The 25,593-nt window shown below is 48.6% G+C and overlaps 1 protein-coding gene and 1 non-coding gene across 3 annotated transcripts in view; both read right to left on the bottom strand.

Annotated features, from left to right (window-relative positions):
- Positions 1–25,593, bottom strand: part of SPRING1 (SREBF pathway regulator in golgi 1) — a 223,576-nt gene that overhangs the window by 66,754 nt on the left and 131,229 nt on the right. The window contains exon 6 of one of the 2 annotated variants that reach the window (XM_081802143.1): positions 15,361–15,889. The exons of the other annotated variant lie outside the window; for it this stretch is intronic. Within the exon in view, the coding sequence (XP_081658269.1) occupies positions 15,842–15,889 (48 nt within the window). The 3' untranslated portion in view covers positions 15,361–15,841. Of the gene's footprint in view, positions 1–15,360; positions 15,890–25,593 lie in introns of those variants that run through there. 2 annotated transcript variants of the gene reach the window in all.
- On the bottom strand, positions 10,474–10,577 carry LOC115937642 (U6 spliceosomal RNA). The gene has a single exon (XR_004072904.1). It is a non-coding gene; the product is annotated as a U6 spliceosomal RNA (small nuclear RNA).

Here is a 25,593-nt window from a genome sequence, read left to right as displayed (position 1 = left end):
CCTAACAACAGAATCACTGGGATTAAAGGCCTTTTGATGATGGGGGGTGGGGGTGGAAGAAGAGGAACCACGTTGAGATCCAAATCCTTTGGTGAGTCCAAGGAGCACGCTGAGTGAGAAAGTGACAATCCCCATCTTCTTCTTTGGAAATAGGCCAGTTTAACAGGTACCCTGGCACCCTTGCTTTCCTGCCTACTAATGTTCTGGCCCAACACCAAGCTTCTGAGACCTCGAGGATTGGTTTTCTAAAGGCAATATACTAAAGAAAAAAAAAAACTGCAAGGTATCTTTAGCTGGGACTGAAGATTCCGGAGCTAAGTCTCTCCTGAGTCTCCTCCACCCCACTGCCCCCCACCCCCTCCTCGGGTGATGGAACTATGCACTTGGGCATATGTGATTGACTGTGGTATTAAGAAAATATGTATGACACAATGTTTTTTAGCTTTTTCCAGAGATATTTATATCACACAAATGGCATGTTGGGTCCCCCCCCAACCACTAAGAATGAATAAATCAATTGTCCTAATCAAGCTAATGGAGAGGATGTGGACTAGAAAAATGGGTGGGAGGGGGCTCTCTGCCTGAGCCTGCTGCCTCCTGATCAGGGGGACCCTCGCAAGCCTCTTCAGGTCTCCGGGCCTCTGTTTCTCTGTCTTCAAGATGGGCATGGTGTTGTCTGACCACTAATGACTTCACAGGATAAAGAGCATCAGAAGCATTTGGAGTTCTTGGAAAGAAAGTAGGTGCATGAATTTTTAATCCTCAATTTTCAGCTCTTTAGAGCTGTGTAGAGGAGCGGAGCTGTAAACACAGAGAACTCTGTGTTTACATTCTGGTTTATAAGGTTTTTTGTCTCGCACGATCCCACAGATCTGACCTTAAGAACAACTCAGAATGTGGGGGGGAAATGCAGTTTGTTGTGGTCGTTGCTATTACATAAAAATTAATGACTTGGCAAAAGCAGGGATCACCTTGTCATGCTGAGGTCATGTTTACACCAAGCAAATACATTTCAAGTTCCTAAACCTTCAGCAGCACTACAGGGCAGGACCGACATCATTCCCAAGCAAGACTCAGAATCCCGGGCCAGAATCACGATGGCTCTGAAGGGAGATGTTAGTTGAGCACTATTTCTGTGGCCAGAACCCCATCAGTGTCCAGATGCCTTATGGACAAGGGAGGTTTTCTAGTTCCTGACTTACTGAGGCCTGCTAACTCCACTGGACAGTGAAAAAAAGAAAAGAGAAATTCACAAGGACATGGGACCCAAACTCGGGTCTCATTCCTTGTTCATCCTTCCATTCACCAAATATTTATTGAGCAACCTAGAATCCCCCGGGGACGGTGCTAAGTGCTGGGGTTGCCCTGGATGGCAAAAGCAGAGCTGTCCCTGCCTGGGTCGGAGGGAGGTTGTGGTCAAGTTGAAAAGATGGACATTAATTGGTACACATAGAAGGAAATGTAAAATTACTGAATGGGGGATAATGAGCGCAAGGCTATGGGAGTGAGATGCATCCTCACACGGAGGTCTGCTCTAGCCTTGGAGAGGAGGAAAGGGGGAAGTCACCGCATATACCAAGACCCCTCCTCAGAGAGAGAGAGAGAGTGGCACCTTTGAGGATATGACAGGCGAGAGGATAACAGTGAGGGGGAGAGACCTGAAGGATGGAGCTAGGCACACACACTGGGATGGCAGGAAGGAGAAAAAAAAAAAGGAAAATAGCAAATGTTGGCAAGGAATTAGAAAACCTGGAAATCTCGCACTCCGCTAGTGGACGTGTAAGATGGCGCAGTTGCAAGGAAAATGGAAAACAGTCTGGCATTGATTCAACAGATGAAACACGGAATTACCATAGGAGCCAGCAATTCCGTTCCTGACTATATACCCTCTGAAATTGAAAGCAGATGTCCAAACGGAAACTCATACACACATTTCAGAGAGGCAGTATTCATAACAGCCAAAAGTTGGAAACAAGCCTAATGTTCATCAATGGATTCACAAAAGATGATAGATCCATACAGCGGAATATTATTTGACCACAAAAAAGAAGGAAGTTCTGACACACACACTACCACATGGATGAACACTGAGAACATGATGCTAAGGGAAGGACAAAGTCATAAAAGACCATATATTGTAGGGTCCTATTTATATGAAGTGTCCAGAATAAGTAAATCCATAGAGACAGAAAGCAGACTGGTGGCTGCTTGGGGTGTGGAGGAGGTGCAGGGTGGGGGGTGGGGAGAGGCAGAATGGGGAGTGACCCCTAATGGGTAAGGGGTTTCAACTGGGGTGATGGTCAAGAAGTTCTGGATTAGATAGTTATGAGGGTTATACAACAGTGTGAATTTATTTAATCTCACTGAGTTACTTCAAAATGGTTAAAAGGTAAATTTTCCATTACATGTATCTAATAATAATAATAATAATAATGATGTGGAGCTAGGGAGGGAGGGCCAGCCAGCTGGTGAAGTGGTTGAATAAGGTTTTCACACTGACAACAACCCACAGACCAGCCTGGCTGCAGGTGGGGAAGGGATGGGAGTGGGCAACAATGTGAAGAGGGAGTCCAGTGAGGAGCTAGGAGCAGTGGTCCAGGAGAGAGATGGCTTGGACCAAGGGGCACAGTGCTGGTGGAGAAAAGTGGGCAGAGCTGAGGGATACATAGCAGATAAAAAAGAGGGTTGGTGAGGGCTTGGACACACAACCATCCCAAATAGACTGAACTCTGCCCCCTCATATATATTTGTGCACATATTTATGAGGCTTGGAAGAAGAAAATATCCGTCCTCATAGGGATGCTGGAAAGCATGCTGGAAGACCCTTGGATTCGATTCTTTATTCTTTTTGTTGCCGGACCTGGAGTAAGTAACTTCATTTCTTTGTGCCTCAGTCTTTTCCCCTGTAAAATCAGGACCCTAAGACCTACCTAATTTAGAGGTTGCTATGCCGAGATGGGAAAGGATAAGCATATCGGGACAACAGCACCTGCCCTAGGTATCTCCTGGAATTCTTGGGAGACCCAAATGAGCTGCTAATCTTTCAAAGAACACCGATCACCCAGGGAAGCAGCCCAAGCTGCTGGGGCTGAGGTCAGTTTTAGGAGGCAGGTCCCTTGAAGAGATTCTCCAAAATTGGTGATTTTATAGTAACCTCAAAGGTAACAGATTACAGTTATTAAGGCTATGATAAAAAGGCAGAGGGCTCTAGGAAGCAAAGACCCCCGAAACGTTACCTTCCTTCTTCAGCACTTGCCCCGCCCCCTTCAGAGAGGCCCCGCCCCCGCCCCCGCCCCATCCGGACCCCGCCCCCGATGTTAGCGCGGGCCAGGCCCCCTTCAACTCCCAGCTCCCGGGGGTTGAAGGCTCCCACCTGCGCGAAGCTTTTGGTACCCGCGTGGGAATGAGAGGGCATTTGATGGGCGGGGACGGGAAGGCTGGAAATTGACTGGGTGAGAACTGGGGAGACCATTCCACCCCCCTCCGGCCCCGCTCTTCACTCACCCCCTAGTTGAGGGCCTGGGCCTTTGCAATAATGTAAGTACTTATTTAATGCATGCCCGGCTCCAGAGTTCTTCATTTGTCTTTCAGTCCTTCATAGGCCAATGTGCTTCCGCCTCGTGTCTGTCCACGTTGACGCGCCTGGAGAGGGGGTTGCTTCCCAACAGCTCCTGTTCGACCCCCAACCCCGGGCCAAGGGCACAGAGAGAGGCTGGGGTGGGAGACGAGGCAGGGGAGAGGGAGCACCATAGGACAGGCTTCTGGAAACAGATCCCATGCCAACTTGGATTCTGTCCTTCTCTCTAATAAAAGGAACTTTTCGCTTGTGTGTGCGTGCGTGTTTTTCAAACACCCTTTAAAATTTTTTATTTAAGGAGGCTGGTTCCTAGCCCTCTGATTGGAGGCATCACAGCGCAGCAGCGAAGCTGAGTCCGGCACCCGCTCGCGCGCGCACACACACCCCCTCCTCCCGAGGTTTTCCCCGAATGTATCTACTCCGTTACAACTAGACGCGGCCCCTCCCCCACCTCGCCTTTCCCCTTCCTCCCCTCAATCTTGGGAGGAGCATTCTCTGTGTCTTCCCGAGTCCCCGAAGGGGACCTCCTATGTTGGAGTGGGATGGGGGCAGGGTCCTACAACGAAGACCAGAAAGAACAAATTAGATAATCAAAAGAATTATAGTAATTGCTTTCACTTTCCCGAGCCCGCTCTGCGGATGCTCTCCCCCGCCCCTTCCCTGGCTTTCAGTCTGTCGGGAAGACTCGGTCTTTCCGACCCCCACCCCTCCCCCAGGCTCCTCCTCTCCTCTCCTCTCCTCTCCTCTCCTCTCCTCTCCTCTCCCCTCTCCTCTCTCCTCTCTCCTCTCTCCTCTCTCCTCTCTCCTCTCTCTCCTCTCCTCTCCTCTCTCCTCTCTCCTCTCCTCTCCTCTCGTCTCCCCTCGCTCGCGCGTTCCCTCTCTTCCTCCGTTTGCTGGTGTGCTGGAACGTTCAGCGGAATATGATGAATGATCACCTGTCACGGCTTGTTTATTATAATGCAGGCAATCAATTACACATCCCCAACGCTGGCCGGCCCGCAGGAAATTTATATGCTCAGCACAAACCAATGTGAAAATGGAATCTCATTTGCCAAATGTCTTTCTCCCCGTACAGCGCGATGATTGCAGTCTGTGTTTGTTTCAACAGTCGCGTACAACTGACAGTGCCATCATTTACTGCCTGGCTCAGGTCACGTTACGCTAAGGCTTTATTTATTGCGTTACGATGGCCAGCACAGGAAAAGGACAAGGGTGTCTGTCAGGGATGCCACCATGTTAAAAAGCGGGCGGACAACACAGCAGCCTCAGCCCCTGCCCTGGGCCCCTGCGCCTCCAGGCCCGCTCCACCTGCATCCTCCTGCGGGGACTCCTAGGACCCCTGGGGGAGGCAGCTCTGGGTGTCGGACGCCCCGCGGACGCTCCACAGGTTCCGGGGCTCAGATCGCATGGACCAGAGTTGGAATTCAGCTTCTGCTACTGCCTAGTTGAGTGTGGTCTGGGATTCAACCTCCTCATCTGGAAAATGGGAGTCTTAATACCCTCTTCACAGGAGTACCGTGATGTCTGGGATATCAGAGGTGTGGATAAATTAAGTCCTGGTGACTTCACATCACACTCTGGCCAGCCTAAGACCCGCCCCCTGGAAGGCAGGGAGGAGAGGTCCCATTAGAAGAGAGATGCCTTGGAATTCATGTCCTGCGTTAAAATCTCCCAATCTCTACTTTCTGAGACTCGGCTGTCTCGAGATCTCAAGTTTCCCTTCCAGGTGGAATTTTGCACTTTTGTTTCCTCTGCAAGGACACGTAGTGGGATTTGGGGAAAATAAAATGGCCATTTCACTCTATTTCTGTTACTATCATTGTGAAGTAGGCACAGCAATCCTGGTCTATCTGGCTGTGTGACCTCAGGCAGGCTCTGTCCCTTCACCTCTCTGAGCCTTGCATTCCTGCCTTGCAAAGTGAAGAGAGTAGCCCCTAAACTGCCTGCCCCCATCTTGCTGGCAGGATCCAGAGTGTCCATGGGTGTAGACAGTGCCATGCAAACTGGAGCATGCCCCTGTCACCTCTTTCCATCTGGAGTTCCGGTTGGTCTTCAGGGTTTTGCTGCACAAAGTGTTGACCCACATTTGTAGCCCGCGCAGCACTTGGCATAAAGTAGGAGATCAGTAATGGGGGGCATGCAGATTCTCATAGGTGTATTCGATTGTTCCTGTATTGTATATTTCTTTATTTATAATCTTATGTATTCATTTAATGGCTGTCCTCAGACTAGTCTGATTTGGCACATCCTAAAGAAATCCGTTCATATTTGTGGCTTTAATGGATGGATGGATGGATGGATGAATGAATGGCTACTTAAATGAATTCATCACAGGGGCAACCTCTGTTGTGAAGGGGGAGGGCCCTGGTGAAGGGATGTTTACAGGCATCCTCACCATTCCTGATCTCACGGAATCAGGCTATTCCACACATGCCCAGCCTTGTCTGGATGCCCAGGGTGATGCCTACTACATATATTCAGTGCCAACTGGTGACCGAGCACAGCGCATCCTTCTGGCTACTCCTCAGACCAAAATCCCCTGAACAAACTCCCCATCATCCTCGCATCCCATGTTGCCTTGAAGTCTCTATGCCTCCCTCAATGATGGGCTCCTTACAGACAGGCAGTTACAACTCATTCGTATTCGAGTCCCCAGAATGCCTAGCAAGGAGCCTGCCTAAAACAGATGCTTTGCGGTCAATCAATAAAGATGATCTTTTCTACACACTGGTGTATGCACTACAACTCAGAATTCCATTAAAACACGCTGAGTCAGGGGAAAAAATGTTTCGGGCTCATATTTAAAAAGCAAAAAATTAACAGCTGCGTCATATATTTTGGTCAAGTGCTTTGGATTTGTGGAAGGGATTTCTTTCTATAAATATGATTATTAGTCGCCCTGATTATAACAATACCCTGGGGGATGGCACAGAGCTCTGCCTTCCCAGAAGGGTGGGCTGGGGAGGGCCGGGTATTCCCTCTGCTGACTTGCTTCACTAGTTGACTAACAGACCTTATTCCCTGGCCGAGCCCACAATATCCAACCAACGCCAGCTTCCCAACGTGGAGGGGAAGCAAAAGCAAGCACGGGGGGATCCTGGGGGAAAAGCAGCCTGGGTCTGCTGCTGCTTTGACAGTTGAGGCTCCAAGAGGGGCTGGCAAACAATGGGAAATGAAACATTTGAGTGGCTGCAAAAAATTCCGTGGGAAATCCCCCCCCGGTGGTATTTATGTGCCACGGCTGTGACAAGGGGAGCTCGGGGCTTTTGATTTCAAGGGTTCTTGAGCAGACCACAAGGAATGTTCTGAGGTGGCATTCCCCAGGAACAGCTCTCCTGAGCCACAAAGGGCCAGTCTGTCTGTCCAGGGAATATTTGGCCACGTGCACAAAGTTGGCTGTGAACTGCAATGGACTGTCAGGAGCTCACCCACAGCAGCAGAGCTCAGTCCTCTGAACCTTCTGCACTAAGACAAATTCATCGAAATGGTTCCCTGAGATTTTCCTTAGCCTCAAGAGCCTGGGGGCTTATGTGACTGGGGGTTTCCCTCAGGCTCAGCCCTGCTTCCAGAACTTCGAGAATCTTAGCCCTCTGCTGACCGCTCCCATCTAACTGAAAAATCCAAAATCAGGGCCTCATGCATTCCCCATGGCATTTTCTGGTTAATTTGTGACCTTACCCTGTTTTCTCCATTCCTATTTGTAATGGACATTTATTTGTCTTTTGCTCCCCCACCCCCACCCTCATTGAGAGAATAAAGTGGACTTGCTTTGCTTTTCTTAGAACTAAGACATATTCAAGACTGCCCACTATTGCTCATGTCCTGCTGTGTGATATATGTGTTTATAGATCGGCTTAAAGGTGAGGTTTAGAGCTTTTTAGAGACACTTAGTAGATGAGAACACTGAAATTTACAGGGATAAATAACTTGCCTGTGTGTATTGGTCAGGAGGTTTCAGTTGCAAAGTGATAAGCTCCTATCTTAAATGGACTTCAGCCAGATCAAAAATATATTAGATTATTTAACTGAGAAGCAAGAGCTGTATTAGCTTCAGGCACGGCTGGGTCTAGGCCCTCAATTAAGTCTTTAGGAATTTGCCTCTCTTCATCTCTTTGGCTCTGCTCTTCCCTGTGGTTTCATTTTTAGATTGGCTCTACCTGTTTTACATCTTCCTGGAGTCAAATCCAAGCTTTCTCCTGGTTGCTCCTGTAAAAGTCCCAGGGTTATGTCTGGGGGGGGGGGCGGTTTCTGACAGGTTCAGTTCAGCTGCCCATTGCTAAACCAATGACTATGGCAAGGGGGACAGAATAATCTGATTGCCCAGGCCCCAGTCATGTGCTCACTGCCAAAGCATAGCCAAACCACAAGCATGGAGTAAGAGTGAGTGGGTCCCCCAAGAATACTGAGGTGCTCTTACCAGAAGGAGGAATGAATGCCAGGTGGGCAGAAAGACCTGATGTCCTGTACTCCCATGTCACACTGGTAGTAAGGGGCAGGCAGACCTGCATGCAGATCTGCCCTCTACCTTCTCCATGCTGCTGGAGACCACCTCGGGGACCCCCTAATGCCCTAGCCTAATCTTGTCACACTAATTCCTTCTAGTCAGCAGGTTTCAGAATGTGCTGGGGGAGGGAGGAAGACAGCAGAGGGGAGCAAGGAGGATGGGTGACAGAACTCAAGAGGCTGTGCCTACAGGACCCCTCCCTTGGCCTGTCTTTCAACCATGCAGCAATTCTTGTGTTTGTTGGTACATTCAGTTCCCTTGGACGCTTTCATTTAAGGAAATAGCTCCTCATATTTTAAAGGCTTGAAATCAGTGATTTTTCTGCAACCCTTGCCCTCTCACTCATTCATAAATGAGGAACAATAGCTCAGAAAGAGGCAGGAACTTGACCAAGACCATGCAGCAGCTCAGTGCACGTTGAATCTGAGAAATCACACCTCTGGATGCCCACCTCCTGCCCTTTCCACCTGCATGCAGCCCTGCAGGTGGGTTAGAGATCCGGGAGTGGAGACCACCACACGCACCCCTGCCATACAGGACTGATTTATTAGCCAAGGATGCAGATCTTAACACTAACAGAGCAGTTTCCCAGAGCGGAGCAAAAAGAGGGAAGCTTTTTGCAGCCTTTTTTCTAGTCTCTGGGTGCGGGCAGCCGCTGGGGACTCACTTTGTAGGTAGGATTCTGCCAGAAGGGAGAACAACAGCCAGATTCCTGCTACTCCCTCCTCATTCTGGGAGCTTACATCACCGTTCCAGAAGAACCTACATGAATGAGCCATGTGCTTCTGGTTAGGATGTTTACAAACAACTAACTGTTCTGCTCTGTGCTCTCGTGTCTGCAGAGCTGGTCTCCGCACACCAGCCCGGCCGTGTATTTCAAACACACCTTTCTGCAGTGCTGGCCACTGCTAATCATCACAACTAACCTTTCGGAGCGTGTATGTTGTTCCCAGAACTGTGTGCTAAGTGCTTGCCAGGTATCATTTCATTAAATCCTCCCGTAACCCTGTGACAGTAGGTACTACGATCACCCTCATTTTACAGGTGAGGAGACAGAGGTACAGAGAGATGAATTAGTTTCTTGAAGATCCTCAGCTGGCTTCAAACTCAGGCAATCAGAGTCAAGTGCATGAGCTCTTAGTTATATTGCTCCACTAGTCGCGTGATCACTGCTTTGGACAAGGAAGATGTACGTTGTCACCGCACCCAAACAGAGACAGACAGACAGAAAGTTCTCTGCTTCCTTCATTCGGGCCCTTCCTCCCACCACCCATGTGCTTCCAGCCAAGTCTGAGGAGCACTGTGTTTTTCCTTTTCTCCCCCACTCTCTGCCTGGTGTCTTCAGCAAACACACCCAGGGGATTCCAGGAAGAGAACTATGTGGGCACGGCGCATCAGGTGCGAGCAGAACACGGGTAAGTCAGGTACGGAAAGGCGCACGGTCTCATTACTTAGACTACCTTGCAGCAGCTTATTGAATTAGTGTGATTCGTAACATCTTCAACTTGGATCTCCTCCAGGCCAGCCAGCTGGTGCATTCAGTACTACTCAGCTCGCCTTAACTCAATTAACTAAGCCGGGCTGAGCCGGGCTGAGCTGAACTCAACAAGTATTTCTTAAGCACTGAGCTGCCTGCAGGGGGAAAAAAAAACAAAGGAGGGCAAGATGCAGACTCTGCCAGACTCGGCCCTTAAGGAGATGCCTTCCGTTCTTAATGGCATAATACAGCGCCATCATTTCCAAGTACCGCCTGCATGATTCTCCCCACATCTGCAAGCCCCCTGTGCTAGGTTGTACTTCACAGTCTTCTTTAAGTAAATTAATTTTTTTAAGTAAACTAATTTCCTTCTCTAAACTTAATTTTTTAATTATTCACATGAAAATGACAGAACATAAAAGAAACCACTTCGAGGTGAACAATTCAGGGGCATTTAGTACCTTTACAGTGTTGTAAAAGCCACTACCCCCGTCTGGTCCCCCAACACTTTCATCCCCCCCAAAAATAAAACCCCACACCCACAAAGCAGGTGGTCCCCATTCCCAGCCCTCCCCCGTCCCTGACAAGCACTAATCTACTCTCTGTCTCTACGGCTCTGCCTCTTCTGGACATTTCCCATAAATGGAATTATACAGTGTGTGGCCTTTTGAGATTAGTTCCTTTCACTCAGCATGGTAGTTCCTAGGTTCATCCATGTTGGAGCGCGTATCAGTACTTTGTTGCTTTTTATGGATGAGTAAGAGTCCATTGTATGGATAGTCCACATTTTGTTTCTCCATTCATCTGTTCGATGGGCATTTGAGCTGTTTCTATGTTTTGGCTATTGTGAATAGGGCTGATAAATAAGTGTATTTTATTTATTTATTCTATTGAGATGTGAGTGACGTAATAGGTGGAAATCTGGAAGGCTTCACAAATTTGGGTGTTATCCTCAGGCAGGGGCCATGCTAATCTCTGCAGCGTTCCAATTTTCACATATGTCCTGCCAAAGTGAGGACTCGGTAAGTTAATTTTAAAAGGAAATGACTGTAGGGCGCCTGGGTGGCTCAGTTGGTTAAGCGACTGCCTTCGGCTCAGGTCATGATCCTGGAGTCCCGGGATCGAGTCCCGCATCGGGCTCCCTGCTCGGCGGGGAGTCTGCTTCTCCCTCTGACCCTCCTCCCTCTCATGCTCTCTCTCATTCTCTCTCTCTCAAATAAATAAAAAAATCTTTAAAAAAAAAAAGGAAATGACTGTAAGTAGGAAACCTCTATTTCTCTAATAGACAGCCAAGTAGATACATAAGTATTAGGAGTACAAATTTCACCAGCTGAGCACTGAGGATCATCCTGTGCACTATCAGATACAGCCATGATGAGTCTGAGACGGTACTGGATGGGGTCAGGGCCTCGAGCTTGAAACCTGGCTTTGCCATCTGTGTGATTCTGGGTAAAGGCTCCTGTCCTCCCCCCAGTGTCAGTTTCTTCCTCGGTAAAATGGTAATACTGATGAATGCTTCCTCCTGCGGTTGTCGCAAGAATGAAAATCACGGCACACAGTAAGCGCTCAGTCTGTGCAAGCTGGTAGGTAGGAACGCGGTCCTAAACACAGTGGCAGCAACAGTACCCGTAGCTAACAGAGCAAGCGTTGGCTACATGCCGGGAGCTGGGCCTGCATTACGTCAGGTAGCGCCTATGACGTTCTATGAGGCAAATATTATTACCCGCCCCTGTCTTGTTGGTCAGAGAATAGGCAGAGAGAGGTGGTGCTGGTAGTTGAAGGTCACACAGCTAAAGCCTTTCCGGGAAAATTAGAGGACAATATGAGAAGTGACCAGGAGCCCACTGGAATGTCAAGACTGTCCCTGGGCAGAGGGGATCTGGCAAGTGGCAGCAAACGTGGCCTGGGGGCTCCCTCCCCGCATTCCTCCTTGCTGCTGTCTCTTCATGGAGCAGCTCCTTCTCAGGTCTGCCAAGACAAGACTCCCCGACTTCACATCTTTTCTAGGTGACTCACCTCTCCCGGGTAAGGGCTTTTCTGCCCTCCCTGTACCCTGTCATCCCCCAGTGTCCCCCAAACCGCCCCTTTGCTCTGCAATCTCTCTTCCTTTCCATGTTGCGTCTGAGCCCTCGACACTGGCACGCTGCCTCCTACTAACTGCCCACCGCTGGTTACAAGAATTAGCGCCTCGCAAGTTCACGTGCGCCCTTTATACCTTCATCGACAGGGATGTGCATGATTTACAGCTTCGGCCCGTGTGGGGAATCCCGTCCCATGCGACCCTGACACTAGCATCAGGGTCGACCCACACTGGCGGCTGAACAAATGTGTCCTCCCCCAGATCTGGAGCCCGGAAGCCTGAAATGAAGGTGTCAGCAGGGCTGCTCTCCCTCCCTCTGGGGGAGGACCCTTCCTTGCCTCTCCCAGCTCTGGTGACGCCAAGTCTTCCTTGGCTTGGTGCTACTTCACTCCAGTCTCTGCCTGTGTTCACATGGCCTCTCCCTGTGTGTCCGTGTGTGTCTTTTTCCATCTAAGAATGCTTTGTTATTGGATTCAGGGCCCACCCTAATCCAGCATGGTTACCTTAATCCTTACCTTACTTACTCCTGCAAAGACCCTACTTCCTAATAAAGTCACATGCCGAGACTCCCAGTAGACATGGATTTGGGAGAAACTCTATTCAACCCACTACAGAAATCTCCAAATAGATGTGCCTGATAGTCTTTGTGGCGGGTTTATTGAGCCCAGTGGGTACAAACATGAAAGGGTTTAATTTTCCTCCAAAGGCAGTAACTAGCCACACTCTTACAAATCTCCCTTTCCCTGGCCCTTAGTGGCATCATGGCAGAGCCTACAGCTTTCTGGCAAGTTTCCAGTACTCATCAGGCCAGTCCAGGTCAGACCAGTTTAAAACATTCCACGACCCTCCAGCTCAGCTTTGCCCCCGGGCCTGAGAAATCTGGCATGGACATGGCCTCTCCCTGGTTCCTTCCTAAGGCTTCCTTATGCTTCTGGTTCCCAAAGTGCACCAAAGAAGATGATTCCATGGACAACCAAACTTGGCCAGGGTGCATTAAACCAAGTTACCCAGATGTGTTTACTTTCGACTCAGTGGATATGTGAATGCACATCCAAAAGCTGGTGGTCTCCAAATCCTGTTCAGTCCAGGAAATGATTTTTCCACAGAACATCCTTCTACCCTGGTGTTCCCCAGAGCACACTCTGGGAAATACTAGATTATATTATATAAAATACTGTAAGATACAAAACCGATCCACAACTGTTGTGCATGCATAGCCATAGAAGATGAGTTTTGAGTAAATACACCAAGTCAGGAACATTTTGTGATTTATTCAGAAAACTGGCTTCCAGATCACTGTGGACAAGACCCAACTTGGCCAGAAGATGCAATCCCTCGGCAGACCCACACGGACAGCTCAGCTGGCCAAATTTTATTCTCAGAAAGGATCAGAGACGAAAATGCTCTGATTTCCCTAAAGCCCTGTTTCAGCAGCCAGGAGGGTGTAATTCTCATACTGAAAAGCAAGTGGTTTCAAGAAAAATTTCCATTAGAGTGTAGTCCTATAATGTATGCAATTATGTTATGTAAATTCAATTACAGGCACTCAGCAGAATAGTAAAAATAACAATAATAACATAATAATGAGAGAAAAGACAGGATAAATGAACATAAGCACCAGGCAGCTTTTACCTGCCATTCTTTTCCCAGCTTGGAACTGGGGCCCGTTCCATAAGCCTCCGCTCCTGAGTGCCTCTCGGCCCCCAGCATGAGTCCAGTGCTTAAATATCTACTGTTTTCATGTAATACGGCCTCTAAAAGCTGGCCAACGTTTTCATCTGGCGCTCAACGGAACAATCGACAACCTTCCCCAACACTGTCCACAACCTGGCTCTGCTGGACTGATGGAAAAAACATGGCTGCCCCCAATTTAATGTCCCTCCAAGGGTCTTCACAGGTCACTTCTGACCACAGGAATGTGTGTTCCTCCCGAGAGTTGCACTAACTATAGAGCTGCCCTACCACATCAGAGATGACCCCCCCCATATTCTCAAAACCGAATAGAAACTGGTTTTGCCCATAGTGTCAAGGCAAATATTCTCTGAAAGCGAGGACTAACCCTACAACTGGGTTCACTAGGGGCCACCATCAACCATGCTACACACCACTTCCCATTCCCTTGACACCCACTCCCCTTTAAAAAAAAAGCCCTAAAGAAAACATTTTTTTAAAGATTTTATTTATTTGAGAGAGAGAGAAAGCACAAGTAGGGTGGAGGGGCAGAGGGAATAGCAGACATCCCCCTGAGCAGAGAGCACGATGCGGGGCTCGATCACAAGGACCCTGGGATCATGACCTGAGTCCAAGGCAAACACTTAACCAACTGAGCCACCCAGGGCCCCAGAAAACATTTTTTTTTTTTAAAGATTTATTTATTTATTTGAGAGAGCGAGAATGAGAGAGAGAGAGTACATGAGAGGGGGGAGGGTTAGAGGGAGAAGCAGACTCCCCGCCGAGCAAGGAGCCCGATGCGGGACTCGATCCTGGGACTCCAGGATCATGACCTGAGCCGAAGGCAGTCGCTTAACCAACTGAGCCACCCAGGCGCCCGAAACATTTTTTTTTAAGAAAACATTTTTTATTTTTTATTTATTTATATATTTTTTAAATTTTATTTATTTATTCATGAGAGACAGAGAGAGAGAGAGGCAGAGGGAGAAGCAGGCTCCCAAGGAGCAGGGAGCCCGATGCGGGACTCGATCCCAGGACCCTGAGATCATGACCTGAGCCGAAGGCAGACGCTTAACCATCTGAGCCACCCAGGCGCCCAAGAAAACATTTTTTAATCTGATTGAGCTGTCTGAATGAGGTAGCTTTTTAATCCTCAGTAGATAACAAAAATCAGTTTATCCCCTTAGCCAACAGCCCACCAAAGTTTGGGGCTGGGGGTTCAGAGATCCAGAAGGCTCAGCAGCCTAGGGAACACAGAACCAGTTCTTGCTCTCTCTCTCAGCTTCGTCTCCCCGCTGTAGACAAACCCCCACTGCTCACAGAACGATGTCCAAACTCAAGGATCTTTGTCTGCTGGACCAGGACAAGCTGAGCCCCCCAGGGCAGGGTGTGGTTCTCACTCCTCTGCAGGTCTACCCAGCACTGAGCACAGATGGTGGCACATAAGCCAAATGGCACATAAGCTCAATGAATGAATGGCAACTGGGTGAAAATGTAACCCGTATAAAACACAGGTACCATATGTGCAAGTCTCAGCACAGTCTTGCGTCAAAATTAGAAAAAAAAAAAAATTTAACTGGAGAGCAATTTAAATCTTTGCCAAATTTCTCAAGGAACACCAAAAAAACAAAAAAAACCCCAAAAAACAGTTCTGTTTATAATGTAAAACAAAACTTATGAACTTATATCTCAGCCTCTATGGCAGCTGGCCCCCAAATCTCTCTCAAATTCCCCCAAATTTTCCTAACTTTTCTCCTTCCCTTCCCATGTCCCTTTCCAAATGCAGCTTCTACCCTTTCCTAGAAGTACAAGGTAGCTGGTTAAAAGCGCAAGCTCTGGGGCTCATCTTGCTGGGTTCAAATTTTTGTCACTTTCTAACTGGAGCAGGTACCTGGCATGTGGTAAGTGCTCAATAAAGGCAACTTCTTACTTAAATCCTATTGGCTTCTCCAATATATTTTTTAAATTTGTCCCCCTTCCCTATTAATGCAAGAAGAAATGTCTACTAGTGTTCCGAGGCTGCCAAAACAAATTGCCACAAACTCGGTGACTTAAAACAACAGGGATTTATTCTCTTGCATCTCTGGAGGCCAGAAGTCTGAAGTCAAGGTGTTGGTAGGGCTGTGCTCCCCCCAGAGCGCTAGGGGAGACTTTGTCCTTTGCCTCTTCCAGCTCCTGGTGGCAGTTAGTATCCCTGGATTTGTGGGTGCATCCTTCCAACCTGTCTCTGTCTTCACATGGCCTTCCCCTGTGTGTATCTCCTCTGTGTGTCTCATGGGAGCTTTTGTCTTGGATTTAGGGCCCACCCAGATATTCCAAGATGTTCTCATTTCAAGATCCTGAACTTAATTACATCTGCAAAGACACTTTTCCTAAATAGCGTCATATTCACAGGTTCCAAGGGATCAGGACGTGAACGTATCTTTTTTGGGCAGCCACCATTCAACCCACTATGAAGTGACCCTGGGTCCTTCCTCTTGTGGGTGGTGGGCGGGGAGAGGGTTGGATGCTCCTTTAATTTAATTTTCCTTGTCATGCTGAATAAATCAAGTCGGCAGCCAGCAGCGAGTACTTGGGAACCTGGAAGGAAAGAGAAGCAGGTGCCAGAAAGTCAATGCAGACTTCTCTTTCTCACTGATGCTCGTCAACTCTTTCAATGATGCAAGTTTGCAGCCACAGAATACCTAACTGCAAGAGCTCCTGCACCCTGGGGGTGGGAGGGATGGGGTGAATGAAGCAGTGAGTTTCAGCTACAAGCTGGGACCCTCACGCAGACACATCTTGGGACAGAGCATCTTGACCTTCCCATAGAGGGTGGTCAGCTGCATGCATCCCTGGCTGGGGGTGGTTCAGGTTAGTTATTTATTGATATCCTGTGTTAAGATTCCAGCTTTGGCTGCACTGAAGGGATCCGGGAGGCAGTGACTTCACTTGACTCAAATTGCAATCAGCCAGCCTCTTGGCTCATGTGTTTATCTACCCAGAACTATTTTTGGTGTGTGTTCATAGACAGCACACACCAAAGTATTTGGTATTTGAGATGCAAGCGTGAAGGATGATTAAAGTTAGCTGCTAATGAGCATGCCTAGAATAGATATACTGTGTGTGTGTGTGTGTGTGTGCGCGCGCGCACTTGTGCACGCCATGTGTGTGCTCTGTTGAGTGTCTGCAAAGCAGATGTCTACAAATCTGCCCTCAGGTGACCTCACCAATGTCCTGGATCAGCTAAGATGTCCATGGATGGCAAATGGAAATAAACACTGGCCTGTCTCAAAATACTGCCATACTAAACATCCCAACTCCCCTATCTATGTTCTACCTATCATCCAAAGCCTGGCCCATCCCACCTCATCAAGGAGACTTGCTTGACCATCCTCTGAACTCCTAGAGCAGAAGCAGCAAATAGGCTTCATCTTCAGTACCAACTTGAATCAAACTGGCAGGGATTACCTGGAGCACCATGGTGAGGATACTGAGAACTGATCTGAGCTGGGATACATGAGGCTGTGTTGTTTCCTGGGGCCACTGTAGCAAAGTCCCACCATCCGGGTGGCTTGAAGCAAGAGAAATTTATCCTCTCATAGTCTGGAGGCTAGATGCCTGAAATTAAGTTGTAGGCAGGACCATGCTCCCTCCAAAACCTCTAGGAGAGGACTCTCCTTGCCTCTTCTGGCTTCTGGTGGCCCCCAGCATCTCCTGGCTTGTGGCTGCTCACTGCAGTTTCTGCCCCTGTCTCCCAGTGGCTCTCTTCCCTCTGTGTCTGGGTCTCTGCACAGCATTCTCCTCTGGGTGTGTATGTGTGTGTATGTGTGTCTGTGTCCAAATCTCCCTCTGCTTATAAGGACACCGATCGTGGGATTAGAGCCCACCGTAACGACTTCATCTTAACTTGATTACATCTACAAAGACTACATTCATGGTGCCTGGGGTTAGGACTTTAGCATATTTTGGGGGGGCAGGGATAGAATTCAATCCATAATGGATACCATGAGCAATTAGGAATGTTTTTCATGAGGGAAGGGAAATGGCCACCAATTTCCCAAATGTGCCCTAGAGCACTTAACTTCTGGTATCCTTTAGTTAGAAATAAGCACAGGCTGCTATGACTACTGTTAACTATCTACCCATCCATCCACCTATCTATCTATCTATATATCTACCTACCTATCCATCTATCTAATCTTTCTATCTACCTATCCTTTATCATCTATCTCTCCATGATCTATCATCTATATCTACCTATTTGCCTTCTTAAGTAGATCAAACTTTCCTTGAGAGCACAGATTATAGCTGTCTTAGACCATTCAGGCTGTTAAAACAAAACATCACAGACTGGGTAGCTTAAAAACCACAGAAATTAGTTTGTCACGGTCCTGGAGGAAACAAGTCCAAGATCAAGGTGTCAGCATGGTTGGATGAGGGCCCTCTCCTGGTTCACACACGGTACCTTCTCCCTGTGTCCTTATGTGGTGGAAGGAACAAGAGAGCTCTCTGGGGCCTCTTTTATAAGAGCACTAATCCCATTCATGGGGGCTCCAGCTTAGTGACCTAATCACCTCCCAAAGGCCCCGCCTCCTAAAACCATCACCGTGGGCATCAGGATTCCAACATATGAATTTGGGGGTGGGGGGGTAGGCGGACATAAACATTCAGACCAGACCACTAGCTTAAAGCCTTTATATTTTCCCACTGTCTAACCCAGGATCTAGATGGAGGAGGCACTTAATAAATACTTGTTCAGTAATTAACCTTCATTGTTTAGACTCTGAAATTAGGTTGGAGGAAAGGTATCTCCGAAGTGCAATCCCCTAAGGGCTGCTGAGGGTAAAGCTGGATGCCCACTGAAGAGTCAGGGGCCTGGGCTTGCTCGTCTACCCTCCGTCTTCCCAGCCACGCCCCATGTTCCAGACATCTCATCTACCAAATCCTACATGTGTACTGGGGTGTCCCCCTCTAATAGGACAGCCCTGTAATTGTTCAGCGAGATGATAGCGCCAGGCTCATCCATCAAACCCTCCTCTAATGGTTTGGTTTTCCTAATGGAATGCAGTGTCCTAAAGAAGAAGAGAAGCATCATAATGTGAGGTTTTATGTAGGCTGGTTTCTAGCTTTGAGCTATGGAGCTGAAATGATAGTTAAATCAATGGAGAAGCACTAAGCTATTGCCTCTGAATCTGGGCATCCGTAAAACCCGATTATTGACAGCCCTGAGTGGATGTGTTGCAGGCCGACTCCTCTAGCCCTGATTGGGGCTCCCTCTCTTTCTCTGTGGACAGGAGCAGTCCGAGAGAAATGGAAATATAATGGCCAGCTGATTGTTTTCACAGTCTGCACTACAGACCGCCCCCCTAACAAGACTCTAGGTCAAGTGCTCTTCTCCACTCTGTGGATCTAGTGGGGAGAAATTAGCTCTCAGTGGTATTCCCAATTACGGAGAAAAGCCCTGGTCTGGCTGTAATGTGTCTGGCAGTGGACCAAGAGGCAAGAAGCCTGTCTTCTCCCCCGGCCTTGTGGCGTGACCTTGGGAGGTGACTTTGCCTCTCAGCTTCTGTATCGCCTCATCTGTAGTGATCTACTTTTTTTTATTACTTCATAGTTATGCTCTAGGATAAATGAGACAAGGCTCTACATCTTTTAGTCCCCCAGAAAGACTGGAACCAGGTAAATGCAAAGGAGAGCCTTTTCTTTTGTTTTTACTACATGCATTACTAACTTGTGGGATTTTTTCTTAAAAACAGCAAAAATGGATGGATTTATACAATTGTTTTGTTTTGTTTTCCTGAGGAGCCTTGAGGCATTTCAGGGCTATTGTATTATTGCTCCCTTCTTTTATGGAGTGTGCCCATTTCTTAGTCAGCAAACTGAGCGAAGGCTTGAAGTGAGCCACATTGATGGGCTGGAACTAATTCCTCCTCCTAATCTAGTGTGGTGTTTTACCGCCACTGCACAGGTCCCCCGGGGACACTCAGGAGATATTGGCTCTGACACAATTATTAAGCCCCATCTCTGCATTCTCCCGCCCTCCCTCCATGCCAGCTCTGCTGACTTTCTTTTACATCTTTACAAGCACCAAGTACTTTCCAACCTCAGACTAGGCACACCTGTTCTCCCCTGTGTGGGAGGCTCTTCCTGCACATGTTTCCTGCGGCCAATCCCCACCCATCCCTCAGGCCTCGGCTAGTAATGTCACCTTGACAGTGAAGCCTTCCATGGCCCCCAGGCTTTGTCAAGTACCCCCATTCTATGTTCTCGCAGGCACTGTGTTTTTCCTTTACAGAGCTGATCACACGTGTAACTAAATGTTAGTCCAGTGTCTGCCTTCCCCACTAATGACAAGTTCCAAGAGGACAAAGTCCTATTTGTCTTGTTCATTACTGTGATTCCAGCACCAAGAAGGCACCCAATAAAAATCTGTAGATTACGTGGATGGATGGATGATGGATAATGATGGATGAATGGACTGAGAGATGGATGGATGAAGGAGAGAGGGCTAAATGGATGTAGGGTGTGTGGATATATAGATAACGGATGGATGGATATACATGGATGGATAGATGGATGGATGATGGATAGTTGGAAAGACAGAAGGATGAATGATGGATGAATGGATAGATAATGGATGGATGGATGTAGTATGTATGTATATGAGAGTGATCCAAATTATCAGTATTCATCATCAAGAGAAAGTTCTCAGTTCCAAATGTGCAGAGAAGTTCATAGATGCAGACCTAGCATACATGTCAACAGGCCCATGTCTCTCTGAGACTCTGGGTAGACCCTTCTTTGCCTCATCCTAGCTTGATGGTGGCCATCACCTTGGTTTCCTTGGCTCACAGCTGCACCACTCCAATCCCTGTCTCCACTGCCCCATGGTGTTCTCCCTGTGTGTCTCTGTCTTCACATCACTTTCCCTCTTGTTAGAAAGACACTAGTTATATTGGATGAAGGGTCCACCTACTCCAGGATGACCTCATCTTACCTAATTATACCTGCAACACTCTTGTTTCCAAACAAGGTCACATTCTGAAGTACTTTGAGTTGGGACTTCAATGTATCTTTTTGGGGGATTCAACTCAACCTGTAACAATCCATTAAACAGCCACAACTCACCCAGATGTGTATCCCAGAGACAGTCCTGCATAGGATGATAAGGAGATCATGCGTGAGGACATGAGGACATCGGTGGCGATGAGGTTTGTCACAGCAAGAAGCCAGAGGCAACCTGCCTATCCATGACTGTGGAAATGGATAAGCCAAATGTGATACATGCAGTTGATGGACAAATACACAGGAGGCAGAAATCATACACTGGATTTGCATATATCACCATGGATAGATCTTAAAAACAGTGTGTGAAATGAAAAAAAGTAGAAACTAGACTAAAATTTATGACACAATACCACTGACATAAATCTGAAATATTTACCCAAAGAACAACATTATGTATGTTGCATAAGCACTGGAAAGTGGGTTGGAAGGATTTATTTTGAAGACACTGGAGTTGCTGCCTGTGGGAGGCAGTGGGAAGTGGTAATAGTGGATGAAGGCAAAAACGAATATGGGAAGGCACAGGGGGCCCTTGAACAGAAGCTGAACGTGTGGCATAAACTGGCAGCGTGATCCCACAAATGCCTGAGTCGGGTCCAATCTTTACAAAGAAGGGAGAAATCCTGGAAGGGATTTGTAAGTGACAACTGTGCTGAGGGCTCCGAGGGGTCCAGGGTCCTGCAAGCATGCACAGCAGGGACACTCAATCTACTCTGGAACATCAGCAAAGTCTTGGCAGAGAAAAAGACGCTTCCACTGAGTCCTGGACAGGACCTGGAGTTGTGCTGGGCAAGAGCAGGACAGAAAGTTCCAGAAGGAAGGAGAGTGTGTGTATGAGTCCCAAGGAAAGCCCAGCCGGCCTGGATGTGTCAGCCTGGGGCCAGCAGCACAGTCCCCATGCCATCACTCTGCCCTCCCCACCACCCCTAAGGAAGGAGAGGAGAGGGCGCCTGGGTGGCTCAGATGGTTAAGCGTCTGCCTTCACCTCAAGTCATGATCCCAGGGTCCTGGGATTGAGTCCCGCATCGGGCTCTCTGCTCCTTGGGAGCCTGCTTCTCCCTCTGCCTCTCTCTCTCTCTGTCTCTCATGAATAAATAAATAAAATCTTAAAAAAAAAAAAAAAAAAAAAAGGAAGGAGAGGAGACCGTGCTGGCCCCGTGCATACGTGTGTGTGTGTGTGTCTCACTCAGACACCCACTGGGACCAGGTGGCAGAGAGGAGTAAATGACCCAGGCAGGCACATAACATATGAAACACTTCCACCAAGAATTACGGATCTTCCTATATTTCAAAAACCCAGGACTTTGCAAGTCTCTCTCTCTTCCTCTCTTCTGATGCAGGCAGGGCACAGTCTCTTCTTTAAGAAAAACAGCAGTGAAGCCAATGAGAAGTGGCAGCTGACTTCAAGCTGGGGAAACGACAGGGAGGGATGGGGCCTGGGGAGGACCCAGAAGGGGTGGCCCAGCCACACGGGTAGCTGCCACTTAGCTTTAGACAACACCTGCTCCCGCCCAACTGTGGTCCCAGTGCTGACAGATCTTCCCTTTCTCAAGAGAAGCTGTTGATCTGAAACATTTTCGTTTTACCTGTTACGATCTAATTTAACTAGAAGGAGGGACCAAGTCACACCCACCAGGATGGCTATGGTAAAATGCATGAAACAGAAAGTAACCAGGGCTGGCGAGGCTGTGGAGGAACAGGAAATGCTGTGCATTGCTGGGGGGATTGTAAAATGGTTCAGCATATGTTGGGAAAGGCGGAAGGTTCCTCGAAGAGTTAAACACGGAATCTCCATATGACTCAGCAATTCCGCTCCTAGGTCTGCGCCCCCAAGAGCTGAGAGCAGGGGCTCAAAAAGAACACGGCCACACACAAGGTCATGGCAGCACTATTCACAAACAGTCGAAAGATGGAAACAAATGCAAATGGCCATCGACTGATGAATGGATAAGCCAAATGTGGTCCATCCACACAAGGGCGCATTATTCAGCCGTAGCAAGGAACGACGGACTGACACCTGCTACAACGCAGATGAACCTCGAAAACATTATGCTAAGTGAAAGAAATTGGGTCACGTGCTGTGATTTCGTTTACAAGACATGTCCATAGGAGGCCAATCCAGAGACAGAAAGCAGACTAGTGGTTATGAGGAGCTGGGGGGAGGGAAGGGAGCTGGGATGAGTGAATAACGGGTCCAGGGCTTCCTTTTGGGGTGATGAGAATGTTCTGGAACTCGACAGAGGTGGCAGTTGCACAAGACCGTGAATGTACTAAATGCCAATGAACTGTCCACTGTATAACGGTTAAGTTTATATTATGTGAATTGTACTTCAGTTAAAAAAAAAAAAAAAACCAAACTGGGAAAATTAATTCAAATATTCAAGAAAAAAAAAAGTGGGCCAAATGAAACACACTCACAGGCTGACTCTGAGGCCTGGGGTGCCCGCATCTAAGTCTGGGGTGAGGCTTACTGTCAGCATGAGCCCCCACGGACAACCTCACACAGAGGTGTGGGTTAGGATCCCTGTTTTACTGGAAGGACACCAAGTCTCCAAGAGGTAAAATGACGGATCAGGGTCAAGTGCAGGAGCTGAGGCCAGCAGCCAGAGTGTGGTGTTCAAGCACCTGATCCTGTGCTCCATGTGGTTGGGGCCAAGGGCTGTGAGAAGCAAAGAGGGGTGACAGCTAGGAAGCAGGTGGTGGTAGGAGGTCTCGTCTGAGCTGGAAGGTCAGACAAGAACCGTGTGTCAAGATTCTCTGGGACCTGTCACCTCCTCTCTCGCAGGGCCCTGAGTCCTCGCTGTGAATTTAAGATGATTCAGCAAAGCCATGTGGAGCATTTACTATGCACAAGACTTGTGCTATGTGTGGAAATAATAAAGACAACAAGCGAAGCATGTTCCATCCAGGACCTTCCCCGGTGCTCACAGTGACTCCATGAGGCGGAAGCACAGCTAGCGTATCCTGCATGCATTTAACTTACACAAACTCAACAACACGCAGTTGGCCAAAAAGAAAGGGAAGAAATGCATTCATTGAAAGGGTGTGGACAATGCCACCTGTCACATCCCTAGGGGACTTGCCACACAGGAAGCACAGAAATGGGACATAGGGATCTGTGTTCTGGCCATCTCCAAGCCGGGGAGCCTGTCCTAGAATGAGTAGCTCTCTCGGCACCACGCGTGACTCCAGAGTGGGGTTTCTCAGCCTCGGCGCTATTGACAGTCTGGAGAGATTGTCACTCATCATGGGGCGCTGCGCAGTGAAGGATGTTGAAGGCCTTTAGAGGGCTGAGAACCATTGCTCTAGGTTTAACATGCATATTTTTTTATACGATAGGGTTCCAAGGCCCAAGAGTCTCGCCTCACCTGGTGTTCAACTGTAGGAGCGGGATCAGTGCAGCGAGGGGAAAAAGTGTGCCATCACAACTTTCAGAGACTGACGGTGATGCCATTCCTTCGGGGAAAGGAAGTATAAGGGATTTTCATGCATTTTCATGCCTTGGCTTTAGGATAGAGTACCCATATATGCCGGGACTCAAAGGTGGTATTACTACACCATTGCACAGATGAGGAAACAGGATCACAGGGAATCTGTTACTTGCTCAAGGCCTCAGAGCTAAGAAGCAATAGAGATCTGAGTCCAATCTGTTTTACTTTAAATGCTCCCCCCCTTTTTTTTCCATCTCACTATTTTGCTTCCCCGTCTGCAAAAGGGGCCCGAAGGAAATCAGTGTGCCAGAACAGAGACTCTTCACGACTCTCACTACTGGAGGTGGCGCTGAGCAGTCATCTGCCTGTTTCCTGGTTCCGGATTAGGCCACAGGTAAATTCAGATCCAAAAAGATACTTATTGACCTGTCAATGATTTGGGACTTGTCTGGTTGCAAGAGACAGAAACCTAACTCAGACAAGCTTAAACCAAAAAGGGACTGTATCGGCTCATGTAACAGGGAAGTTCAAGGGGTGACGGCTTCAGGCATGGTTGGATCAAAGGGCTCAAATGGTCAGGACAATCACTCCATATTTTTTTCCTCTTTGTTGGCTTCATTCTCAGGCAGATCCCTCCCTCCTGTATATTAAGAGAGCCACCGGCAACATCATGTCTAAAACTTGACCACTTAGAAACCCAGCAGAAAAATTTTCTCCATTCCAATAGTTTCCTCGACATCCCTGAACTGGACTCTGGCTGTCCCAGCGTGGTTGGGTCCCTTGCCCATCCAGGAACTGTGGCCAGAGACGTGCGGGACTCTCGTGACAGCCTGAGCTACCTGTGCATCTGAAGAGTTTGAGGGTAAGGCGATCCCCAAATCTTACTGAAGAAGATCAGGCGAGAGGGAGAGAGGGATGGGAACAGGCCTGCCGGGTGGAACAGTGACTCTATCCCTCGTGGCGTGTTCAGTACACAATGTCCTTTGATCCTCATGATCTTATAGCATTATTGCGGAGGCTCAGAGAGGCTCAACGTCTTGGCCAGCACCTCACTTCCAGGCACATTAACAGCCCATCGTGCCCGGAGGCATCCTGGCCTTAGGAGGTGGAGCTAGGACTTGAACCCAGACCTGGGTGACCCCGAAGTCCACCGCTGGCCCGCCCTTCCCCCAGAAAGCCCTGTCCCCTGGTGAGTGCAGGAAACCTCCTCAGCTCTTTGTTCTGGTCTCTTAACTCGCAAAGCCAGTCAGCGAGTTCTTTATTTCCACAAATGGTGCTATTAAACGAATGGCTCTGGGAACTAGAGGCTGGCCCCCGAGCAGCCACGCATCCCTCAGGCCCGCGGCGCTCTGGCTTCCAGAGGAACACATCAGAGGTTCCGGGAGCCGAGGCCCCGTGGACACTTGTCCGTGTGCCATTTTGTTTCAAGATGGCAGAAAAGCAGCTCACGCCTGGCGCTCGAGCTCCTTGGGTACAGTGTCTCCCCGAGCACGCCAGGCGGCTGGGCCAGTGACCTCCGAGAACAGTCCCCTGCACAGGCTGAGGTGGCAGACCTCCCTGGGCCGAAAAGCCGAGCAGCCAAGGTTGACGCGGGGGCCTCTTTCTGTTGGGTCAGTACGCAGCTGTGGAGGACGCCTAAGACGGAGCTAAATTTACGGGTTCGCTTGTTTCTCAGAACCGCAGCAGCAAGGCTCCGAGCGCGGCCGTCTTGCTCTCCCGGGGAGCCTCTTGCAGGCCCCAGCACGCCCAGAGCTGGCCTCTCCGGGCCGCGGGTTCCTTTCCGGGCCGTTGCCTTCCTGCTTCGCG

This window comes from Leptonychotes weddellii, chromosome 13, assembly GCF_054177405.1.
Source record: "Leptonychotes weddellii isolate Sample4059 chromosome 13, ASM5417740v2, whole genome shotgun sequence".
Taxonomy (NCBI): domain Eukaryota; kingdom Metazoa; phylum Chordata; class Mammalia; order Carnivora; family Phocidae; genus Leptonychotes; species Leptonychotes weddellii.
Note: the sequence above shows the minus strand (reverse complement) of the source record. Positions and strands in the feature narration are given on the sequence as shown.